Here is a 21,735-nt window from a genome sequence, read left to right on the forward strand (position 1 = left end):
CTTAAATTAATCTAACATCAAAATTTCATGTTTGGAATAATCTCGTCATCTACTTAAAAAAAAATATCATTATTGGTAATCTGACATAAAAATTTCATATTTGGAACGATCAGACCATGTAAAAAAAATATTTCTTAGTTCGTGGTATTCAATTTTACTACTAAATTAAAAAAAAACATGATACAAAAGAAATTAATTCAATCAATTTCTGGAAGTAAAGTATATACTCGTTTAATAAAATAAAATATGAATCCCAATTGATTTTTTTTTAATCATGAATTATTAAATATTTAATGAATAAAAATTATATACTTTTGTTCACTGGTTTTTAAAAGTTGAAAATTTGATGGTAAAGTTCACTGCTGGATCCAGAAGTTTCTTCAGGAGGGTATCTCCAAAGCCTGTTCTCCTTTAAAATATCGCGCATTACGTGTACCTTAGCACAACATCCGCCATTCAGCTAGGCTACGCATCCGCGAGGTTGACGACCCGCCGACTCTTGCCGCCGACCCATTTCAGTTTCCACCCTTTTCCATTCATTATATGTACTGACATTCAAGAATTTGAAGCTTTACTCGCGAAAATGGGCGTTGATTACTATAACATCCTGAAAGTTTCAAGAGACGCTGGTGAAGAGGACATCAAGAAATCCTACAAGAGATTGGCGATGAAATGGCATCCGGACAAGAATTTCGTGAACACCCAGGAAGCGGAGGCGAAGTTCAAGCAGATATCTGAGGCTTACGATGTGTTGAGTGATCCAGAGAAAAGGCAGATCTATGACTTGCACGGAGAAGAGGGATTGAAATCTAGATTGTATCCGCCGGGTAAAGATTGCGGCGGGGGAGGAGGAAGGGGGTTTATGTTTAATCCTAGGGACGCGGAGGATATTTTTGAGGAGTTTTTTGGCGGGTTGGATGGTGGGACAGGGAAGAGTACTGGTGTCGGCGGCGGCGGCGATGCTGGTGGTGGGGGAGGAGGAGGAAGGTTGGTGAAGGCGGAGGCGATGGAGAACAAGTTGCCGTGTAGTTTGGAGGAGCTGTACAAGGGTTCGAAGAGGAAGATGCAGATTTCAAGAATTGTTCTTGATGATAATGGGTTGGTACATTTGAGTTTCTTGCTTTGTTTGGTTAATTTTTCCTTCAATTTAAATGTAGAATCTAGCATAAACTGGTATTCATCATAATTGGTAAAAGATTTTAAGGATGTCGAGAGGATGTGAATATAATGTTGAAGTGCGGAAGTTAAAAAAATTTGTGTTTTGACTATCAAATCTCTCTTGGGCGTCATATTATTTATATGATTCATAGGACGCGCAGATTTGATTTAGCTTTGCGTTTAAGAATGTTGAACATCAAAGCAGTCCAGAATTAGGGGAGATGACCTTCTTATAAATCTCTACGAAAGATCCACCTGAATCAGGTCCATAATCAAAACTGAATTTCTCTAATAGATCGTAATAGAGATCTAAACGAAATTTACGTCGAGAGTTGATTGTCGTAATTCAAAACCCGCTTGAAATTGCTTGAAATTCCGGCGTTGGGGCGGCGGCGCTGTGGAGGAGCGGCCATGTGCTTCCAAGAGAGGGATGGCCGATTTCCTTGTATGAGGGAGAGAAATTGAGAAAATTTTTGTGGACCAATACTTGTCTGTTAAAGTTATGTGTGTTATTCAATTATTGATTACACATATATTGAAAGTCTATTACCGATCTAATCAGGACTCTCATTTAATCAAAATATTGTTTTTCATTATTCAAAAACTCTCGTGTATGTATTTTTTCCTCTCTCGAAAATATCATTCATGATTAAATTATTATCAACTTTTGATGATACAATATGCATATATACATACACACACATATATACATATATATTTATTTATGTGTTAAATTAAATAACTTTTATTTAATTACTCAATTAATTATTAATTAATTAATCTATTTTAAGACTCTTTTAGAATGTTCAATGAAATTTTGCACTTAGTAGTAGTCACTATTAGTCTATTACTAATTTGCTATTTAATTAGTATATTCTAAATTTGTTAAATAAATAATCGAGAACTCATTATAACCACGATTGATAATCAGTGCCGATGTATCGAGGGGATAAATCTCGTTCACATAATGAAAAATGAAAATTTTGAAGGACAAAGTTTTCCACTGATCCATTTTTGTCAGCGGCCAGTTTTGTGACCAGTTTTGTGATCTCCTTCACCAAAACATGCAGTTTCACTCTCCTCACTCAACTAGCAATTAAGCTAAATTTCACAACTTATATTACATGGAATCAACTTATAAACTCTTTTATAAGCAATCTGTTTGATTTCCATCAAATTTCAGCCGTCAAATTCAACCTTTGAACTTGACTATCTCAACGGGAACACGAAATCCAATACTTGTGTGACCTCAATGGTTTAGGGAATACAACTAGCTATATGTTCACAACTTTATGTGATTTAGAATAATATTTGTTCTTATTCGAGCTTACTCTAACTACCCTCATTCTTTTTATCAATCATTTGATCAAGAACGTCAGAACTAAAATCTGATTGCACTCATCGGATCATGGTAAAAGTGTCTAGTAGCATCACCCCATGATCCCTAGGTATCACTGATAGTGTCTGAAAAAACCTTAAGTTATTGTTAGTGTATAGTATAGTATCTTCAACTCACATATCTCGATCGAATCTGCAATCATTGGTATATCGAGAGTTGCAAATGAATTCGATAATGATGTAATGTATCTTTGAGTAATAATAGTGACATGATATGCTCAATTGAGGAAACCCCTTTCCACAATGCACATGTCTTACTCTGACAATAGATTCTTTGCACTATTTCATATATGATATCTTTACTCGTGGATGAGCGGTGAATCCCTGACTACAACACAATGACTTCTACGTATTTCAAAATTATACTCAACCTCACCGCCTGAGGACCCTTAATAGAGTCGGTATACAGATCAAAGTGCATGCTAGTAAATAGAGCCTTCACGTTATCCCGGGTCAAAATACTAATAGTGTACAACCATAACTGTGAATTTTTTCATTCGATAAGTGATAACCACTCAAAAAGTTCGATAGAGAGTTGTTCAATATATCATCAAATTATCACTCATCTGTATGAATGGACATCTTCATGTCCTTACCAATGAAACATGACTTTTATATCACATATGTTAGTCTCAATCTCAAACGACTTTTATCCTTTATTTTAGGAGGCTGAATCGACTAGGAAGCAGTTTAGAAAATACAATACACTTCCTAATAAGTTTCATGATATTATGTTGAAAGACAATTCTCATAATATCTATCGTATATTCAAGTACTTTATTAATGCATCTTGCATGAGTATATAGATAAATTAAATGTAATAATTGAAAAATTCATAAAATATTATTAAAATAAAGATTGTTTTCACATGATAGTCAATAAAGTTTAAACCACAAGTTGGCTCGCTGGACACCTACTCTAATATAACAGTTGTAAGGAATATTATATTTTCCTTCAACAGTCCAGATACTAATTGATGTGATCGAATTCGCAGTTGTATTTAGGGTAATGCAGATGTATCATTGTTTAATTGTGTCTGCTTTGTTGCGGTGAGACAGAAGAGACCTCTAGCCTGCAATTTTGTGTAAAATCTTTACTGTATGTTTTAGCATTGTTCTTTGTCATAGAGTTAATTATGCATATGTCCAATCATAGTTGTCGGGCTCAATGATTAGCGAGGCTGAGTCTTTGCGATGTGACACAAGCTATGGCACAGTGCTCGCTCGTGTAACCAAGATGCGAGGTGGATTGTTACATTATCTTATCACGGACCCTCTGTGCGTTATTTAGATTGTGTGGTTTTATCTTTCGTGAAGTTGGTCATCTATTCTGGTTGGTCAAAGTGAAGTAACTATTTGAACAAGAAAATTCACCTTTAACTTCATTATTTTAGCAGAGATTTCATTTCTTTTTGTTAGTTCTGAACTTCATTTTCTGTGATTTCGCATTTCGCATGAGTTTCTAAACATGATAAAAAGTGATCTATTTTAAATGAAATGTAAAGAATGCATTCAACAACCTAACAAATGTTAAGTTTTGAGTGCTTGATGATTAGATCAAAATTATCAAAGCTCTTTTTCCTCATCCTGCTATTGAATTTCTTTGGTTATCACTAATGTGGAGTCATAATTGCAGAAAGCCTAGCGCAATTGAAGAAGTCTTGACTATTCATATTAAACCTGGTTGGAAGAAGGGTACAAAGATAACTTTTCCCGAGAAAGGGAACCACGAACCGGATCACGCCCCTGGAGACCTCATCTTTGTAATAGACGAAAAGCTGCATCCAATCTTTAAAAGGGATGGCAATGATCTACTTGTCAGTAAGAAAATCTCCCTACTCGATGCTCTAACAGGCAACACTCTCAACTTAACAACTTTAGATGGACGAGATTTGGCTGTTCCAGTATCAGATATCATCAAACCAGGCAAAGAAATTGTGATCCAAAATGAAGGAATGCCCATATCTAAAGAACCTGGTAAGAATGGAAATTTAAGGATCAAATTTGATGTCAAGTTCCCATCAAGGCTTAGTTCGGACCAAAAATCAGATCTAAGGAGGGTGTTAGGCAGGACTGCTGAATAATGCTCGATTCAGTTCGAAGGTAACTTATCGTAATCTCCAGTCAACGAAGTCGAACTAGGTGTATATACTTTTAACGTTTTCAGACTAGATTCTTTATTGTTCATAGTAGAAGTAGATTGAGTTGTTTATTTCACTATTTAAAATTGTTTTAACCTGAACTTCGCTGCTAATTCAACTGCGTGACAACTTTTTTGTGATTGCTGGGAAAACATGTAAATTCAGCAACTTCTCCTTAATCAAGGTGGATCTTAGACTATTACTTTATACCAACTTTACTTGAATTCGCGACATTTGCGAAAAGGCGTTTGTATTCAAGATCCAAGAATTTCAAGAGAACAACCAAATTGCTTGTGTGGGTTGCTTCATCTTTTTTCAGGAGGGATGAAATGGAAACGAGAGGAGCGGGTCGGTATCACTGAACCAAATTGGGCACGGGCCATAAAATAAAGCTTTTTTAAAACTTCAGTTCCTCTCTTTATAAAAATAAAAACTTGTGTGAGACGGTCTCACGGGTCGTATTTTGTGAGACGGATCTCTTATTTGGGTCATCCATGAAAAATTATTACTTTTTATGCTAAAAGTATTACTTTTTATTGTGAATATCGGTAGGGATTGATCCGTCTCACAGATAAAGATCCGTGAGATCGTCTCACAAGATACCTGCTTCTTTATAAATATAATAGTTGACATTGACCTACAGTTTCTTTAAAGTATTCATTTCTAGCTTTAGCTAAAGAATCATTTAACATTTTAATCTAAAAGTGCAACTTTTGTGAGTAACATGTAAATATCTGACCTTACTTGGTTGGTGATGCTGTGGTTTCCTAAAAAGACCATCAAACGTTAACAGAGAATGTATGTGATAGTAATTTTGAAACTAGAAGGTAAAATGGCAATATTTTTGTGGTCAAACCTATGTTAAAATGCGGGTAAATCAAAATATGAGAGACTAGAGATGTGTTATGTCATGAATCCAAATATAACATACGCTCGATGATGCCCAAAAGTTCAAAGTCAGTCTAAATTTTAGCCATCCGAAGTGTGGAGCCGATGCGCAGAACCGGATCGGACCAACTTTAAAAGAAACCTTTTGCATAAAAAGACAAGCATTTACATTTTGTTTGGTACGATATGGCATAAACTCAATCTTGTTGGCGAATCGATGTGATGAGAAAGGTTTGTCTCATATCTTTGTGAACAGGACGAAAATTGCATTACGCGTGTGATTTGCTAAAAATTTAATTTAATTTTTTACTCCATGAAAGCTCAATAAATAATCACTCATCGTTCCATCTACTGCACCAAACAATGCTAAACACAGAGATAAATATTCATTCTTTCCATTCATTGTGCCATGAAAAAAGTGCCAAGAGTTCTACAAAGAACACCGCTTTCATACCGTCCAATCACAAAGAAAATGACCTCAGAAGGAAAAATGCCCAGAAGGCCAAGAAACCACATCACTAACCATTTGACATAAGCTCAAGACGCGGCCTGGGATGTGCCCGGCATGACCTGCAGAAGCATGGTAATTGTAGTTATTGTTGCCCATTCCCCTGCCCCCTCGACCTCTATGATTGTTGTAGTGGTTCCTCGGGTAATAACTGCCTGATTGATCATAAAATTGGCCTCGTCCATTCTGATAGCTTCCCCTCCCATTGCCTCGTCCCCCACGACCACCATTAGTGTACCCTCTGCGTCCGCCGCCACCACCACGACCACCTCTATAGTTCCTGTAAGCCCTGTGAGTAACATGCTGCTGCTCGTTCAAATCCAGATCACTAGGGTCTTGATCCACTTCTGTTTCTGGTATCACCTCCTCTGTTTGAACCTGAACTTCAGGTGAATTCTCTAGCTCTGGTCCTCCCTAAAAGCAAGATAAATATTCTGGTTGAATTATTATCGTTATTACCAATAATATTAAGGAATTCACAAAAAATATTGGGAGAAGAGGATTTTGACTTCCTCCACGTGATTCCAATCTTCTAACAATAGAAAAACAAATTACCTGATGAAATTCTTCAACTGGTTCAGTTATATCATTGTAGATTTCATGGCTATGGGAATTTGACGAGTCCTCTTCCTGGAAGACACAAGAATATAAAAGGACAACAAATAAAGGAACAAGTGAAGTGACGTCCAAATAATATAAGAAAGAATCATTAAGGTACACATAGAACTAGCAACTGGCAATGCAAATCATATGACCATTTCGTGCTTTTGAACATGGGTTTTAGTAAATTACAAATCCTAGTGTATACTGTAGGACTATATAAAGCCGATTGCTTGAGAGTAATTTACTTTGAAGATTCTATTCTAGGTCCTATAATGTTTTGAAGTCATCACAGTTTTGCATAGGTTTGTCAGCATGATCTGCTGGAAGACAAAATATGCTATTTCCATCGCGCTTTCACTTTTGATCAGTTTATAATGTATGCACAATAATGACAATATCAATATTTGATTGGAGAGTACTGATGTGGAAAAAAGACAGTAGAGAAAGGAACTTAAAACTTAATCGTGATATACAGAATGCAGATAAAACTGACAATTATTATAACATCCAAAAAAATTAAGCTTTCAGAAGCAAAGTCAAGCAGTAGAGTTGTGGCCTTGGAGGTGTGAACTACAAGAACTGGTATGAACAGCTAGAAAAATTGATTATGTTGCAAAGCTACATGAAGATCAGGAATCATGGTTCGAAAAAATGAAGTGCCATTAGAAAGTGGTGCATCAATTATAATAACAGAACACGTTTCGTTTCAACACACTTCGAAGGCAATCCATTAAAACCTATTGTTTATCAAGCATAATTCATGCAAAACCCAATCAAATCGAAACCGCGGGAACCAAATGCAACTAAATATAAATTACCTGTAGCTGATACTCTGAAGCCGAGCCATCCACGGGGGAAGTCACACTGACAGGAACCACTGACCCATGAACTGGGATCTGAAAAGATATATAATTGTCAGCAGCAGCAGCAACGTCAACAGTAGCCTTGATAGCTGGAGTAGTTGTAAAGTATTCCGAAGCCATAATTTTATCCAGCTTCTCCCTTAAGCCAGCATCTAAACGACAACCATAATTGAGAAAATTCAAGGGAAAATGATACAACTGAAGTCAATACTCGATGCCATGACGTTTACTATGCTAAAAAAGTAAGACCTTTCAAGTATCACCAACAAACTTAGATTACACGCGTGCGGGTGGGGGGCATCTGACAACTGTGGACACGTTAAACCCAACTCCTTTCTTCATCATAAAAAATCACAAAACAGCACCTTGGAAGACACAATATGGGTACAAAATGCTACAGTAGTAATCAATCATATGGAAGTAGATTCACGGGAGGCATGCATACTTAATGCTTATCGAGTTTTCAGAATGCTGGATCTTCCTAGGCTTCACAAAAAAAACGAATTCTAGTTCCCAATAGAAATCTTAAACTTCAAAAGTTACAGAAAACACACCCTCAAGCATCATGGGAAAATAACAAATACAACATGCAAGTTATTATTGTTAAAGAAACCCATGAAGGAGCACAATAAAAGTATTTGTACCCAAACACACGAGAGTTCTGTTCCTAAAATGTCTCAGACCAGACAAATGAGTGACTTGCAAGCATAATAAACATTATTCCTAGGACACATTTATCTATACATATAAGAAATGAAGTAAATTAACAAATGTAGAATGTACAATTGAATGATAAGACATACTTCTTATCAATTGCACAAAAGGCATAGAAGCCTAGCTTTATGGGGACTCCCGTGAACATTTTCAGGGGATCAACAACAAAGAATTTGCCTATAATTTCCAAATATTCTAAAATTTATGGGAAAAAATCATTGAGTCTCGGAATTGAGGGGATTCCAGCTATCTCTCACAATATTCTACCACAACCCTTGACCAGAGTCATACTAAACAAATAACAGAATCATGCATCCACGTTCCATGCAGTATAACCATTAACAAAGACTGCATCTCTTCTCTATGCAGGAAATACTTCATAAAAAACGAGGGGGATTCAGCAGACTCCAAGCAGCCTGCAAGCCAGAGCTCTTCTACTTTTGAGAACAAGCATATCCACCACATATGAACCTTAAAATTTTCAACCACACAAGTATCAAAAGAAGAGAAAGAAAGCTACATACACGTACAATGACATAGATACGGATTGCAGATGGAAGGAAACAAATATGGTAAAAGAAAATTAGTGTAGTGTCCATACAAGTGATATCCACATTGGGTTCAATGCGCTGTTCCGAATTTGCAAGCCAGAGCTTAGCATGCTCGACACATTTTTCCAGTGCGTTCTTGTGCGGCAAATTTGAGTTAAACGGCCGTGAAATCAGCGAACTTCCAAGCATCGAAATCAAATCCAAATCCCACTCTTTGAGGGGTGCCCCGGAGGCATCATCATCTGTCACATAATCATACGTCAAGCAGGAGCTCCTCTCATGAGACCTTGTAATCATGTTGTCGTGCGCCCTCATCAGCGTCTGAACATCGAAAACACTCCCAAAATAGAGCAAACTGAGTAGATCCGAAACATCCGAAACGCTCCCGTTCCCTCCCTTCACATCAGGCTCCCGAACTTCTTCCTCGCGACCATCTTCAGTCCCCAGACTTCGCTCCTTCTCCAAGGCCATTGAAATTTCTTGACCAAGCGCTTCCAAAAGAGGTTGACGAAGCTTCTCAAGCTCGTCAATCCCCGCCAGAACGGAGGGTTTGGACCTCAGGGTCTCGTCTTGCTCCTTGTTTAGGATTTTTCCCTGAGACACAGATTCCTCCATCTGCGCTATTCGGTTCAACTTCTTTCGCATGGCGCGGAGGCGTTTGTTGATAACATTAAGAACCGGACCATCGTTGGTTGAGTCGGCCAAGGAGGATGCCGTCACTGCCGCCATTTCGAGTTCAAATTGAGGAGGAAATAGGAGATAATCTAGGGTTCCTTCCGCCGGAACGGCTGAATCAGGAGGCTGGAGCGGGGGTTTGGGGAGGCAGAAGCGGCGGCTGAGGGGTTTAGACTGAAGAGAGAGAGAGTAAGCGGTGAGAGCGGTTTATTGGGATTTATCAGTTGATAATTGGAGGGCGGCCAATAATTTTTGTAAATAAATATTTAATTTTTATAAAAAATAAAATAAAGACATATTAATTGTAATTAGAGCACAAGATTTTTATTTTGATTTTGTTACATAAATATTAATTTTCATTCTTTTTTTTTAAATGATTTAATTTTCATTCTAATAATCAACTCATTAGCAAATAGAGCACAAACACTGGCCCTCTCGATCGCGTTGGGGAACCTCTTTTTTTGTCAAGTGATTTTTTATAATAAAAAACTAATTTAAGGTATTTTTTAAAAAAATAAAAATTTCAAAAAAAATAATATTTTTAAAATTTTGAAAAAATTGATGAGACGTAATTTTATAAAATTTATTTTATGATGATTTTTGTCAAATAAAATTGGTGAGATAGGTATTTTAAAAATTAGACTATGAAACTAAAGTTGATTGATGTACTACTCCAATGATGCATCAAATGATTAATATTTAATAAAACACGAAGTAGGTTTCTTGTAAGACGGTTTCACCTGTGAGACTGGTCAATCCCACTGATATTCACAATAAAAAGTAATAATTTTAACATAAAAATTAATATATATATATATATATATATATATATATTATATAAAAGTTGGTATGTATTAAATATTTTTTGTTATTTTTAAATTTATGGCTTACATTATAATTCAGTATATATATATTTTGAATTATTATTTTTATAATATCAACATCCAATATTTTTAAAAAAGTGAATATTAATTTTGAAAAAAAAAAGAGGCGTCGGTCCATTAAATTAAAATTTGATTTTGTAAAATTAGATAATCTCTAGCTATAAAATAATAAAATCGAAGAAGCGGGGGCCTAGTACTATTAATTCAATTGTTAATTAAGACTAGAATAAGCTAAAACATTTTCAGAAACAATTACTTAATGTTCAGACGAAAGAAGAAGAAATGATTATTTTGACAAACTCACTTGATAAAAACATAAATTTTTTAGGTAATTGTTATAAGAGAGAAATTAACTTTTATTTGACCCATTTTTTCATATATAATTTTCTGAATTTTGAAAATTATCATATGTTTAGAATTTTATTACGTTTAGAAAATAGTACATGATTTTCATATTATTAACCTACACTTCTTTGTCTATCCAATGTTTAATTCAAGTTACATAAAAAAATTAAAATCACACAACATATATATATATATATATATATATATATATTATATATATAGTAGGTCCCTTGTGAGACGGTCTCACGAATATTTATCTGTGAGATGAGTCAACCCTACTAATATTCACAATAAAAAGTAATACTCTTAGCATAAAAATTAATATTTTTTCATAAATGACTCAAATAAGATATATGTCTCACAAAATACGACATGTGAGACCGTCTGACACAAGTTTTTGTCAATATATATATATATATATATATATACAGTTTTGATATGCTGCACACCTACCGTGCACACATATGTGAGCACCGATGAGGTGTCACTCACCCATTGGATGTGATGAAATATAGAAAAATTGCGCATCCAATGGGTGAGTGACACCTCATCGGTGCTCACATGGGTGTGCACGGTAGGTGTGCAGCATATCAAAACTGTATATTATATATATATATATATATATATACTAACACATAATAATAAGTGTTTTTCAAGGAAAAATATTGTTGGATGAATGACGACTATCTACGATTTTCCCGTTCAAAATATGATTCTAATTTTTCAAATATTATCCTACTGTAGGATTGAATGTTTACATGATCTCTTTTATTTTATAATAAATATTTTTCTACATATAGAAATAGATGTTTTTTGTCGAAGAAAGTTAAGAATCATGAAAATAAAAGTTTAAAAAGTCATAATTCAGAAAAAAAATATTTCCTCGAAATCCATATTCAATTAATCCTATTTTTGAGTAATACATAAAAGAATTTAAATTTTGTGGAATTATCAAAAAATAACTGTAGATCTCTCTTATAAAAAAGAGACGTAAATCGATTTCAGATGATAGCTAAAAAACTCTATAGTGAAAAAAAGGAGACAACAATACGGATGGCTAAATTACGATAAATTCTTATTGTTGATCATAAGTTCATAATATCAAATCAAATTACAGAATTTTATATTTTATTGCTAAAAGACTTTATGATGAGAGAACTAAAACATATAAATATAACTGTAAATTGGAAGAATTTCCATGTTACATCCTCTTCCCCAAATGAACAGACAAAACCAAGCCGAGACGACATCTTCTTCAGAATTCGAGCATCAATGGATCTGATAAATGGTTGACCAACAAACGTGATGGTAGAGCTTTCTGTTTTTCAAGAGAACGATGCAATAGGCACGTAAAAGCTAAAAACATTTAGCCGGTATGATGAATTCAATAGTTTGGCTGCTTTGGAACGATGAATGGTGGTTCAAATTGTAACCTGTGTTATAGAAAGACTAGTGAATGCTGTTACCATGAAAATTTCCCTTAGTGTTCAACTTCCAAAGGAAGCCTGGCTTTTCCTCCATAAACATACTGCATCTCCGCCACCCATGTCTGCAAAATGCCCCGAAGGTCGAAATTGAAAGTGACCAGCATGTAACAATGAACTTGGATGCACTTTTCTCAACGAAAATGAAAAATCAGCCCAAGAACACTCCATCTTTCGGAAAATTAAGTATATTTAACACAATTGGTGATGCAAAGAAGAAACACGATTCAAAGCTAACCTCGTGTCTGAAGGAAATGCGTATGTTGGGTACATTAGTCTTGTGTATTTCATTTCCTAAAAGTCCTCTTTTGAAATATTCATCTCCAAGCCAGTGTAACTAAAAGCACAATCAAAATCATACTTGTTAACAATCAACACGTTGAAGAATGTCCAAACAGCTAGTTTCTTTGATATACCTGAAGAAATCACCATGAAATTTTAACAAGCTAAGGTAATATCGGTCATTATTATGGGCAACTCTAATATATCTCAATGTAAAGACTTTCAGGATAAAAAAATTATTTTTATTTAATCTGAAGTTAAATAGAAATCATTAAACCTTCTCTGAATTCCCAATACGTGTTTATGTTCAAACAAAGTTCGACAGTCGCGTCAATTTATAATGCTAACAAAATCATCATATCTTAAAACTCTAACCTTGGCTGCATGAGTAAAACCAGACTGGTAGACAGAATTCCGAGCTATTTCACAGAGATCGCATGAACTAAGCTTCCACACCTGATAATTGTTTTTAAGATATACGCATGTGTTGGGAATGAAAAATGGGAAAGATACAAGGAAAGAAACCTTTGCAGCTACACTATATTCTTCCACAAGAGGCTCTTTTGTCAAGTGAATTTGTAGAGGATCATCAGTGGAGAGGGAGACATTTAAGCCACGTTGGAAGAATATAGGAAATGGATTGCGATGGTAATCCAAGAAGAGGGAGTTGTTGCTTAGCGGAGACATAGCTAAACCAATCTGGAAACGCAAATCAGATTACTGAGACTTGTGATATCTTAATGCAAAATATACAGGAAGAAAGAAAAAGGAGTAATTAGAGGACAAACTCGAATATAGAATAGCACTGAAATGTTTTACAACAAATTAGCAGCCACCATGAAATGCTAAATCTTAACAGTCCATCTTGCATTCTCTTTTATTTCCAGAAAAGCATGCGCTGAGATGTTACAAAAAGATGTGGCATCTAGATTGAAGAGTTTTTATTTTAAATAACTTGCTTTTTGTGACGTCAAGTAATATAGGATTTTTCAGAATTAAAAATTCTAAATTGTGCACAGGAATTCCATTTCATATGTTCTGATTTATAGAAGAGTTATACTTGGTCTCAGCTAAGTAATTAGGCAATAATTAAGTAACAAACCTGAGCAAGATAGTAAAGATATTGCAAGACTGGGGACTTCCGCAAATTAATACCATGTGATATATTATGGCATAGAAGAAACCCAGCGGCTAAATGGTCAACATCACCAGCCTGCTTGACGATAAACAAATTTTAGAATTAAAAAAAAAAACTATTAGACATCTTCATGTTAGAAAAAGGTGAGTCAGAACACAACCTCCCCACAGTGAGGCCTAAATCTTATTGTTGGCAATCCTTTTACTTCACGGAGCTGAAGGAAATTTATCAAAAAATGAATTAATAAATGGATGAGAACTTGAAATCCAAAGTCAACAAGCAATCTTCTAGCAAAGATTTACAAAAATTAGATGTTTATCGAAGCTTACATCTGCTGCAGTTGACGTAATTTAAATAAAAATGACCTTATTAAGTGTATACAAGTTTGCATAGCAGTAGTAAGCATAATAAGAAAAGGCAGGATTGAAATCATTCGTCCACTCTGAAGGATGTGGCATGTGTTTCGTAGGACGTCTCTCCGGTTTACTTTCATCATCTACAATGTCGAATCCTACAACCTTCATAGAGAAACATTAGGCACAAAGTTATCTATCTCATAAGAATGAATAAAAAAAATTCACTGTGCACAAAGAAAAAGGAGGAGAAAATCATGCAGTGTTGTGTCAAACAAAACAAATATGTAAATAAGAGTAAATTGATTATTTGGATTTGGTGAACCGTGAAAGCAACTTTGACAGCATGTTGGCATATTAAATTGAAAAAACTCACATATTTTTCAAGCTTATTTCATGCTAGTTGCACAAGGGTTTATAATTCCTTTAACAAAACAAGCGAAGAAAAGTTTCATACAACTGATATCACCATGTTGATTTTAAACTTCGTACCAAACGAGATTTATGCCAAGTAGATTCCTCGCATAAGATGAAAAAACAACAAAAAAAATACCAGACATCCAGGCTAAAACATCAAGAAATTTTTCAAACTACCATGCAAATAGTAAGCATGAGATGAAAAAAGAACTTAGTCAAATTAATATCCTCATGTATGTCGTGAGTCATGGTCACAAAGAGGAAACTAAGCAAAAACACTTAATGCTCGAGTAAATCATAAATCAATAAAATCATTGTAATGGGCTTCCAAACCTGTGCTTAATCAAATAAATCTCTTCGAGTAAAAGTAAATGATATAAAGTGTCTGGATCCAGACTCTGGTTGATAAAGCATAGGGCTTGCACAAGAAGATTTTGATGATTACTCAGATCATAAAGTATAACGGTTAAAGAGAGAATTCTAATGCAAACCTGCAATAAGAAAAGATGCAGGTGGGGGTGTGAATTTGGGTCCACTGTGACCTCAAAAAGAGGAACAAAGATATTGTCTAATATATTCTGAAAGGATGTGACAGTTCCCATACTCCTATAGACATTGTATAACCTTGGTAGCTGCACAATTGAAACAATAAACAAATAAATATCAAACAAAGATAACTCTAAAAAATTTGTTTCGTAAGATACAAACTTGTAAACGTGACATTGGGAGGCGCAGCCCACAAGTGATGAAAGGAGGCTAACCACTAAAAAGGCCCACGACTACATGAGGAACGGAGGGAGCAAATAACTCAACAGCTCAAAATTTTCAACAGAGATAGGATAAAATAATGAACAGGACAGGATCAAGCAACCAAATCAGCCAACATTTTCCGTTGTTAGTCCACTTGGCTACTTCTACCGTAATGGTGAGGCTTTAACGGTCAGTTTAAAAGCTCAAAAGACAGGGACTAGTATCGGTACTCTGCCAAGAGGCAAGATCCTAAAATTCAAGTAACTAAAAGTTCAAACCAACTAGCATAAAATGGTTAGTATGGATATGCATGTTAATTATAACTCCTTGGTTCAAAAGTTGATAAACTAGCATTACAGTCATGTAAAGGTTAAATGTGAAACCGTTAAAAAGAAAAGGCAAAAATCAAGTATTCTAATATATAGACAATCGTTTAAGGTTGCATTCGGATTGTTGAGAATATTTGAAGGAAGTATTTGAAATGAAAGGATTTAAATCCACTAAAATATTCAAAAAATAACTAGTTCAGATTAAAAAACTATTGTAAAATGAATTTATCCAAACAAACCAATAAATCTATTATTATGAATTTGAAATCATCATTTTCGAATATATCGATTCAAAAGCACCCTTAGTTTATCTAGTCGGGCATTATAAACAATTATTGACCAAAAACACTATTTCAAGTTACCTGAATCAACCAAACTGCATTTTCACTATAAATGCAATTGTTCACGAACCAACTCGCAAGCTGATCCCATTCACTCTGCTTCCTCCCATAAATTGAAATCCGATACTCAGCCAACTAAAAGGAATATGATGAAATCAGAATTCATGGAAACTGAGTACAGTCAGTGAAATTTAACAATATAATTTCATCAACTACCACTTTTGTAAGTTTGCTCTTTTCCAAGAATGGACAATATTATATAAAACGTTTTCTGGTACCTCCTATATGGATCTCAAAAAGTACTAGCATTTACTTAGCTAAGAGTGATAATATATGGCAAGAAGAGTCCAGCTTTAAAGGATGACATCGTGCCTATCTCATCTGGACAAAAGACTTTGTTTGTTGCCTTCATTGACCAAGAGATTATCAGTAAAGACAAACACCAAGTCAGTCACATTAGACCCAGAAATGTAGCATTATCTCACAAACACAACTGGTTGAAAAGCTTCAAAATTATCGATTTTCCAGACATCAGTCACACTCACACCACAAATCTAAAGTAAATGTGAGTGATTACATTGGTCACCAGAGCACCATTTTAGTTCGCCTATGCAGTGACCTTTCAGGACGGAAGTGAACGAGAATTCTTTCATCTTATTCATAATGATGGAGGTAATGACTAGTAAGCGATCAAATAGAGAACATAAGCATCCTCCCTTGACACGGACTTAGGATGTGCATCGAGGGATTTAAATAGCATTATGTGCCAAAAGCAAGAAATAGTAGTATGATGGTGAAGCTTTATGGATTTAATAGCCGTCTCGATTGGTTTTGTCTTTTAGATTTTTCAACATCCAGAATATTGTAAATGAATATGATTCCATCAGTAGACACCATTATATTTAAATTTTAAGGGCATTGGAAGTGAGCACTAGTTGATGGAGCATCATCTAAAAGCAGGGAAAAAAAAGAAAAGAAAAGAAGAAAGCCGACCGCAAATGAAGCCTCACCTGGTACTTGCTAGCTTCCAGATCTGACAGAACCTGTTTTGTCACTTCAGCCAGGAAGCGTCCTGGAAAGAGAAGACAATTTGAAGACATTTTATCCTTACGTTTTAAGCATTCCCAATCAAGTTTCTCAAAAGGAAAAGCTTTGAAGATTATTCTAGTTATCCCACCACTGATTAGCCTGAAAATTTTGTCTCATCCTAAAGCAGTGAAATATAAAAAATATAGCATCAAGTTAACAGATTTCGCAATGCCATTTCATTGTCATTATAGTGATAGGAAACACATAGTTGTGGCTGATGATTGAAGTCTCACATCTGATAGATTAAGTTCTTGGGAATTGTATATACGGACTTGGACATTCCTCTTCCTTCAAGATAACTTTTGGGGTGGAGTTAGACTCAATCCCGATTCCATGATCTTAACATGATATCAGAGTTCAAGCTCACCGTTATGAGTTTGACTGCCCTTATGGACCACATGCTAAATATCTTGTAAACTTCACGCTCCAAATTTTCATTCTTGAACGTGAGGGGCTGTGTTAGATCTCACACATCGGAGAAATTAAGTTCTTGAGAGTTGTATATATAGACTTGAACATTCATTCTCACTTGAGCTATCTTTTGGGTTGGAGTTAGACCTAAGTCCATTATCTTAGAAATAAGTGACTGTTTTTCTACATCCAATGGTCAAAGTTTAGTTGGTATACACAATTAGTCTTCAAAAGATATCTAAGTTGAACAGGTGCCAAGTTTTAAGAGATTTTTGATAGAAAGAGACAAAATTTTCAGCCCACGTAATATCAACAGTTGCTTCAAAAAAGTAATGCATCAAAACTAGTATTTCCGCCCTACTATTATCTCCCACAAATTAGTCACATTGGATATCATCAACCACTGCTTGAAAAATACGCGTATATTCTTTGCCTACAGAACAGACCTTGGATGAGGTTATCCTGCTTCAGAAAGATCTCCCTAAGCCGACTCTGTCCACAAGGGTTGTACTTGAGATTGAATTTATCAAATCGGTGAAAGGTACTCTTATCAGCATGCACATCTAACAAATCGACATTAAGATCATACCTGAAACCGAGTCAACATTATATCAATTAATAAAATAATAAAAAGCTACACAGTAAAAAAAAATATGTAGACAAATATGTAATTCAAACCCAGTCAAGTCCAAACTGTCAAAGACTTCCTTCAGGGTAAGATACTGTCCATCGCGATAGATAACTACCTGCTTCATGATAAAGTTACCATTCAGTGGAGCATCAAAGGGAGGAATGTACAAAACAACTAAAATGTGCAGCATAATGTGAGCGATAATATCACAAGTTTTATACCTCATCAGGTTCTTTTCTTAACTTTGATTTGATGAACCGGAGAAGGTGCTTTTGGTTCATGCAAGCAGAGTGGTGCACGTGAGTATCTACTTTCCTGATATTGTAGAAATCGCGATGAGGTGCGCTCTTCTGAGCTACAAACTCCCTATCTGCAGTCACCAGCAAGTGGAGGCGGAATTTCTGTAAATAGATACAACTCATAAATTGGCCAAATTGATGATGACCCTCAGATGATAAAAAAAGCGTGGAATTCAGAAAAATTACTTCTTCCAGAAATCGTAAGCGATGGTGGCATGCAGAACGAACATTTCCAATGGACATTACTTTTAGGAGATAATGCATATCCGTGAAGAAAGTTGTTGAACTGGGAACAGGAAAAAGTTCTTCAGTATCTGAAATGTTTCGAAGAAGATACAGTTAGGGAATTATTAAAACCATTACGAATGGAGTCGTGCAAATCTATTCAATATTCGCTAGTAGCATCCTAAGAGTTTACCCCTGTTGGTTGCATAAATGTGGACTACTCCATCTTCCATTTTGAAGTGATGCTGTATGCAAGTACCAGAACTTAGTCACGTAAATAAGTACTACACAACCTAAGTTATATATTTTATGCTAATTACTGCAGCTGAGAGAGCTAGGACAACTCACAGAAGTTGCTTCAACAGGGGTGAAGTGAAAAGGTTTCCCTCGGACTTTAAATGGAACAGATTCCTCCACATTTTTTGACCATGGAGCAAGTGTTTCTCTAAATACATACTTCTTTCGTAATTCTATGCATTCGGAAATCAGCTTCAGTACTTCTAGTTCTTCAACACTCACTGATTCTAGTTTTGAACATTTTGATGAGCATTAGAAATGAAACCTACTACTGACAAAGAGTCCAGAAAAACATTCCCTAATAACAAGAAGGTGAAATACCATGCAAAGGAAGAATGTTGCTGCTTGAAACAGTATCATTCCCCAAAATATTTGCTGGAGCTGTATCAGCCTTTATGGCACCATGATCCATATCAGCCATTGTTTCAGTCACTAATAAATCAGTTTCTAGAACATTAATGTGACTCAGATTTTCTGCTACTGCTGTAACGACGGTTGGATCTTCAGCAATTGCATTAACATCCTGACAATCACAGATAATTTTCATAAGCAACTTGATTATTGATAATGTTTTAGTGCTAAAGAAGGGAAACACAGAAAAGAATACCAATCCGTTCTTCAATCCAGAAATTTGAAATTTTTTATTGCATTACTCCATGTGGGAGTGGAATGCCACCTAAGTTTCGCTAAGTAAGAAATAAACACCAGGTTTAACTCCACTATCACACAACAATTTCATTATGTATTGTGTTATCTTGTAATACTTCAAAAAGTCCGTAGAAAAGTAATAGAAAAAACAAAAAATGGAAACACATTAAATTAATCGTCAAAACTTAATATAACCTGGGACCAACTTTTACATTTTCATAAGATAGATCAGGATCCTCTGTTTCTGAAAGCTCAGTTCTTTCATCATCAGAATCTCCAGTACTTTCAAATGCATAGCCACCGGTTGATCTTGGGGTCACCAGCCTACCAACCGATCCAACCCGCAAAATTGGACCACAATGACTGACATATAGCGCCTCTCCTACACAGAGGAAGATCAGTTAAAACATATGATTCGTCCTACAAAGCACAAGAACACATCAAGACTACAAGGAGCAGAAATCTTAAGCAATAACAGTAAGTAACCGAAAAATAAAGACTACTCAACTATAACGAAATACATCAAAAAATTTAATCTTGAAACCAATAGCATTTCCATAACCTGACTGGATGAAGGATACATGTTTAAAGGATAAATCAACTAATTTCAATATTTACTTCATTGTGAGATATAATATCCAGAACGGACGCAAAATGGTGTTGAAAGTTGAGTATTAAAGAAAAAGTAACATACTATCTCTTTGCTCTGTCCGTGGTGGCGGGAAATCGGAAAGAATCGAACCAATCTTATCCAATGATTTTGAAACCGCAGGTCGCGTATACGCACCAGATACCTCATTAATCCACTCGTCCTTCGAAACACTCACATTTGGCACCGAAGATGAAACTTTACACTCTCGACTATGATTATCCTCATCGTGATGAAATGAACTCGACACGTTCTCGTCGTGTTGACAATCATTTAAGCTGTTACCATTGTCATTGAAATCGGGAGATTCGAATTCTTCTTCATCAGAGAGGGGTTGGGAGTTGGGGTGGCAGCGGCGGAGGTTGATGAGTCGATCGAGGACTTGATCAACGCTGCGCTTGTGGATGTAGAACGCTGAGATAGCCATGACGGAGGCGCCGAACAAGGCCGCCACCGCCAGATGAAGCGGCGAAACCGACGGCGAGGCGGAGGAAAGTGGAGGTGCTTGCGAGTACATATTTTATTCGAAGTGTGGCGGGTATGGGTTTAGCTCGGGGTTAATGGCCGGCAGTTCAGGGAGAGTTTAGTCATTTCGGTTTTAAAAAAATCGAAATATAAAATATATTATATTAAAATATTTTTTTCCCAATCAAATGTTATTTATAAATATTTGCCTTTTTATTATATTTTTTCTATCTTCGTAAATATAAAATAATTATAAAGAGAGAGATTCTAAAAAAATATAGTATGCATTAAAGACCAAAAAAATTCTACCCTTAGGATCTCGTATTTAATAAATAAAATAAAATGCAATAATATAAATGTAGGATATATATTCATGTGATTATAATTACCTTAGTGGTTAAATAATTGCTTCAATTATAGTTTTATTTTATAAAGTTGTCTTGGATTTATTAATTAGATTTTTTATTAAGATAATTGTCAGATTAGTTGATTTCACGAAGAAAAGTATCAAATGACCGTAGTAAGTTGTGTCAAACTGCCGATGTTTTCGTAAGATATGGTTGGTTGTGCGAGCTGCAAAAGAAGTTGTATAGAGACATAAAATCTTAATGAATAATATTGATATCTACTGTGGAGACATAATCAACAGCAATTAAAGTTAAAATTGGACGGTATAATTTGAGACAGTATCAGTAGCAATGTACACTCATCTTCGAACTCATGTGTCCTAACAATCTTATCTATCGGATCCAAGTTCCTCTCATGTCCACCGGTCGTAATATAAGAGTCAAAAGTTGCATCATAAGCCACAATAACTTTTGACATGATAATAGCATTGATGATCCAAAATATAAATTTCTATTAATTTTTTTCCTTACCGTAGTAATTTTTATAACTGGTTAAATAAATTTTTAAGTAATCAATTGTTCAATATTGATAATAAAATGATTAATTGATCGTAAGAGATGTTTAATCACTGGTGTTAATTGAATCGTTGATCCATTGAGCATATGAAGTGGGCAACAATTGAATTATTTATTTAAATTCTACTTCGTTTTATATTGTATACAACAGATTTTATGAAAAATCATTATCATTATTAGAGTAAAAGTGAAGTGTGGATGATAAAAATTGGACCATAAAAAATAGTCATTTATTTTCGTAGAAAATGGGGTGTTAAATATTTAGTAGATTTTTCTT

General features: G+C 35.1%; 3 protein-coding genes across 6 annotated transcripts; 1 reads left to right on the forward strand and 2 right to left on the reverse strand.

Moving 5' to 3' along the window:
• Window positions 1-341: 341 nt before the first annotated feature.
• On the forward strand, window positions 342-4,660 carry LOC142523084 (uncharacterized). Its single transcript, XM_075626730.1, has 2 exons — window positions 342-1,098; window positions 4,192-4,660. Exons 1-2 carry the CDS (start codon window positions 584-586, stop codon window positions 4,637-4,639), a joined length of 963 nt encoding a protein of 320 aa, XP_075482845.1. The 5' UTR covers window positions 342-583; the 3' UTR covers window positions 4,640-4,660.
• Window positions 4,661-5,951: 1,291 nt separating this feature from the next.
• LOC142522267 (uncharacterized) lies at window positions 5,952-9,717 on the reverse strand. Its single transcript, XM_075625510.1, has 4 exons — window positions 8,874-9,717; window positions 7,514-7,710; window positions 6,648-6,722; window positions 5,952-6,506 (listed from the first exon to the last, which is right to left on the reverse strand). Exons 1-4 carry the CDS (start codon window positions 9,550-9,552, stop codon window positions 6,063-6,065), a joined length of 1,395 nt encoding a protein of 464 aa, XP_075481625.1. The 5' UTR covers window positions 9,553-9,717; the 3' UTR covers window positions 5,952-6,062.
• A 2,121-nt stretch (window positions 9,718-11,838) lies between these two features.
• On the reverse strand, window positions 11,839-20,615 carry LOC142522232 (putative AMP deaminase). Of its 4 annotated transcripts, none has more exons than XM_075625450.1 (19): window positions 20,116-20,615; window positions 19,634-19,803; window positions 19,095-19,296; window positions 18,825-19,000; window positions 18,670-18,721; window positions 18,438-18,565; window positions 18,174-18,353; window positions 18,000-18,067; window positions 17,768-17,910; window positions 16,832-16,893; window positions 15,843-15,956; window positions 14,893-15,033; window positions 13,997-14,149; window positions 13,792-13,845; window positions 13,596-13,706; window positions 13,019-13,192; window positions 12,869-12,949; window positions 12,450-12,548; window positions 11,839-12,276 (listed from the first exon to the last, which is right to left on the reverse strand). In XM_075625450.1, exons 1-19 carry the CDS (start codon window positions 20,585-20,587, stop codon window positions 12,208-12,210), a joined length of 2,649 nt encoding a protein of 882 aa, XP_075481565.1. In that variant the 5' UTR covers window positions 20,588-20,615; the 3' UTR covers window positions 11,839-12,207. The 4 variants fall into 4 exon arrangements, with proteins under 4 accessions (XP_075481565.1, XP_075481564.1, XP_075481566.1 ...); XM_075625449.1 differs by having other exon boundaries at window positions 19,628-19,803; XM_075625451.1 differs by lacking the exon at window positions 14,893-15,033 and having other exon boundaries at window positions 19,628-19,803.
• Window positions 20,616-21,735: the final 1,120 nt, after the last annotated feature.

The sequence above is a fragment of the Primulina tabacum genome, chromosome 13, assembly GCF_025594145.1.
Source record: "Primulina tabacum isolate GXHZ01 chromosome 13, ASM2559414v2, whole genome shotgun sequence".
NCBI classification, from domain to species: Eukaryota; Viridiplantae; Streptophyta; class Magnoliopsida; order Lamiales; family Gesneriaceae; genus Primulina; species Primulina tabacum.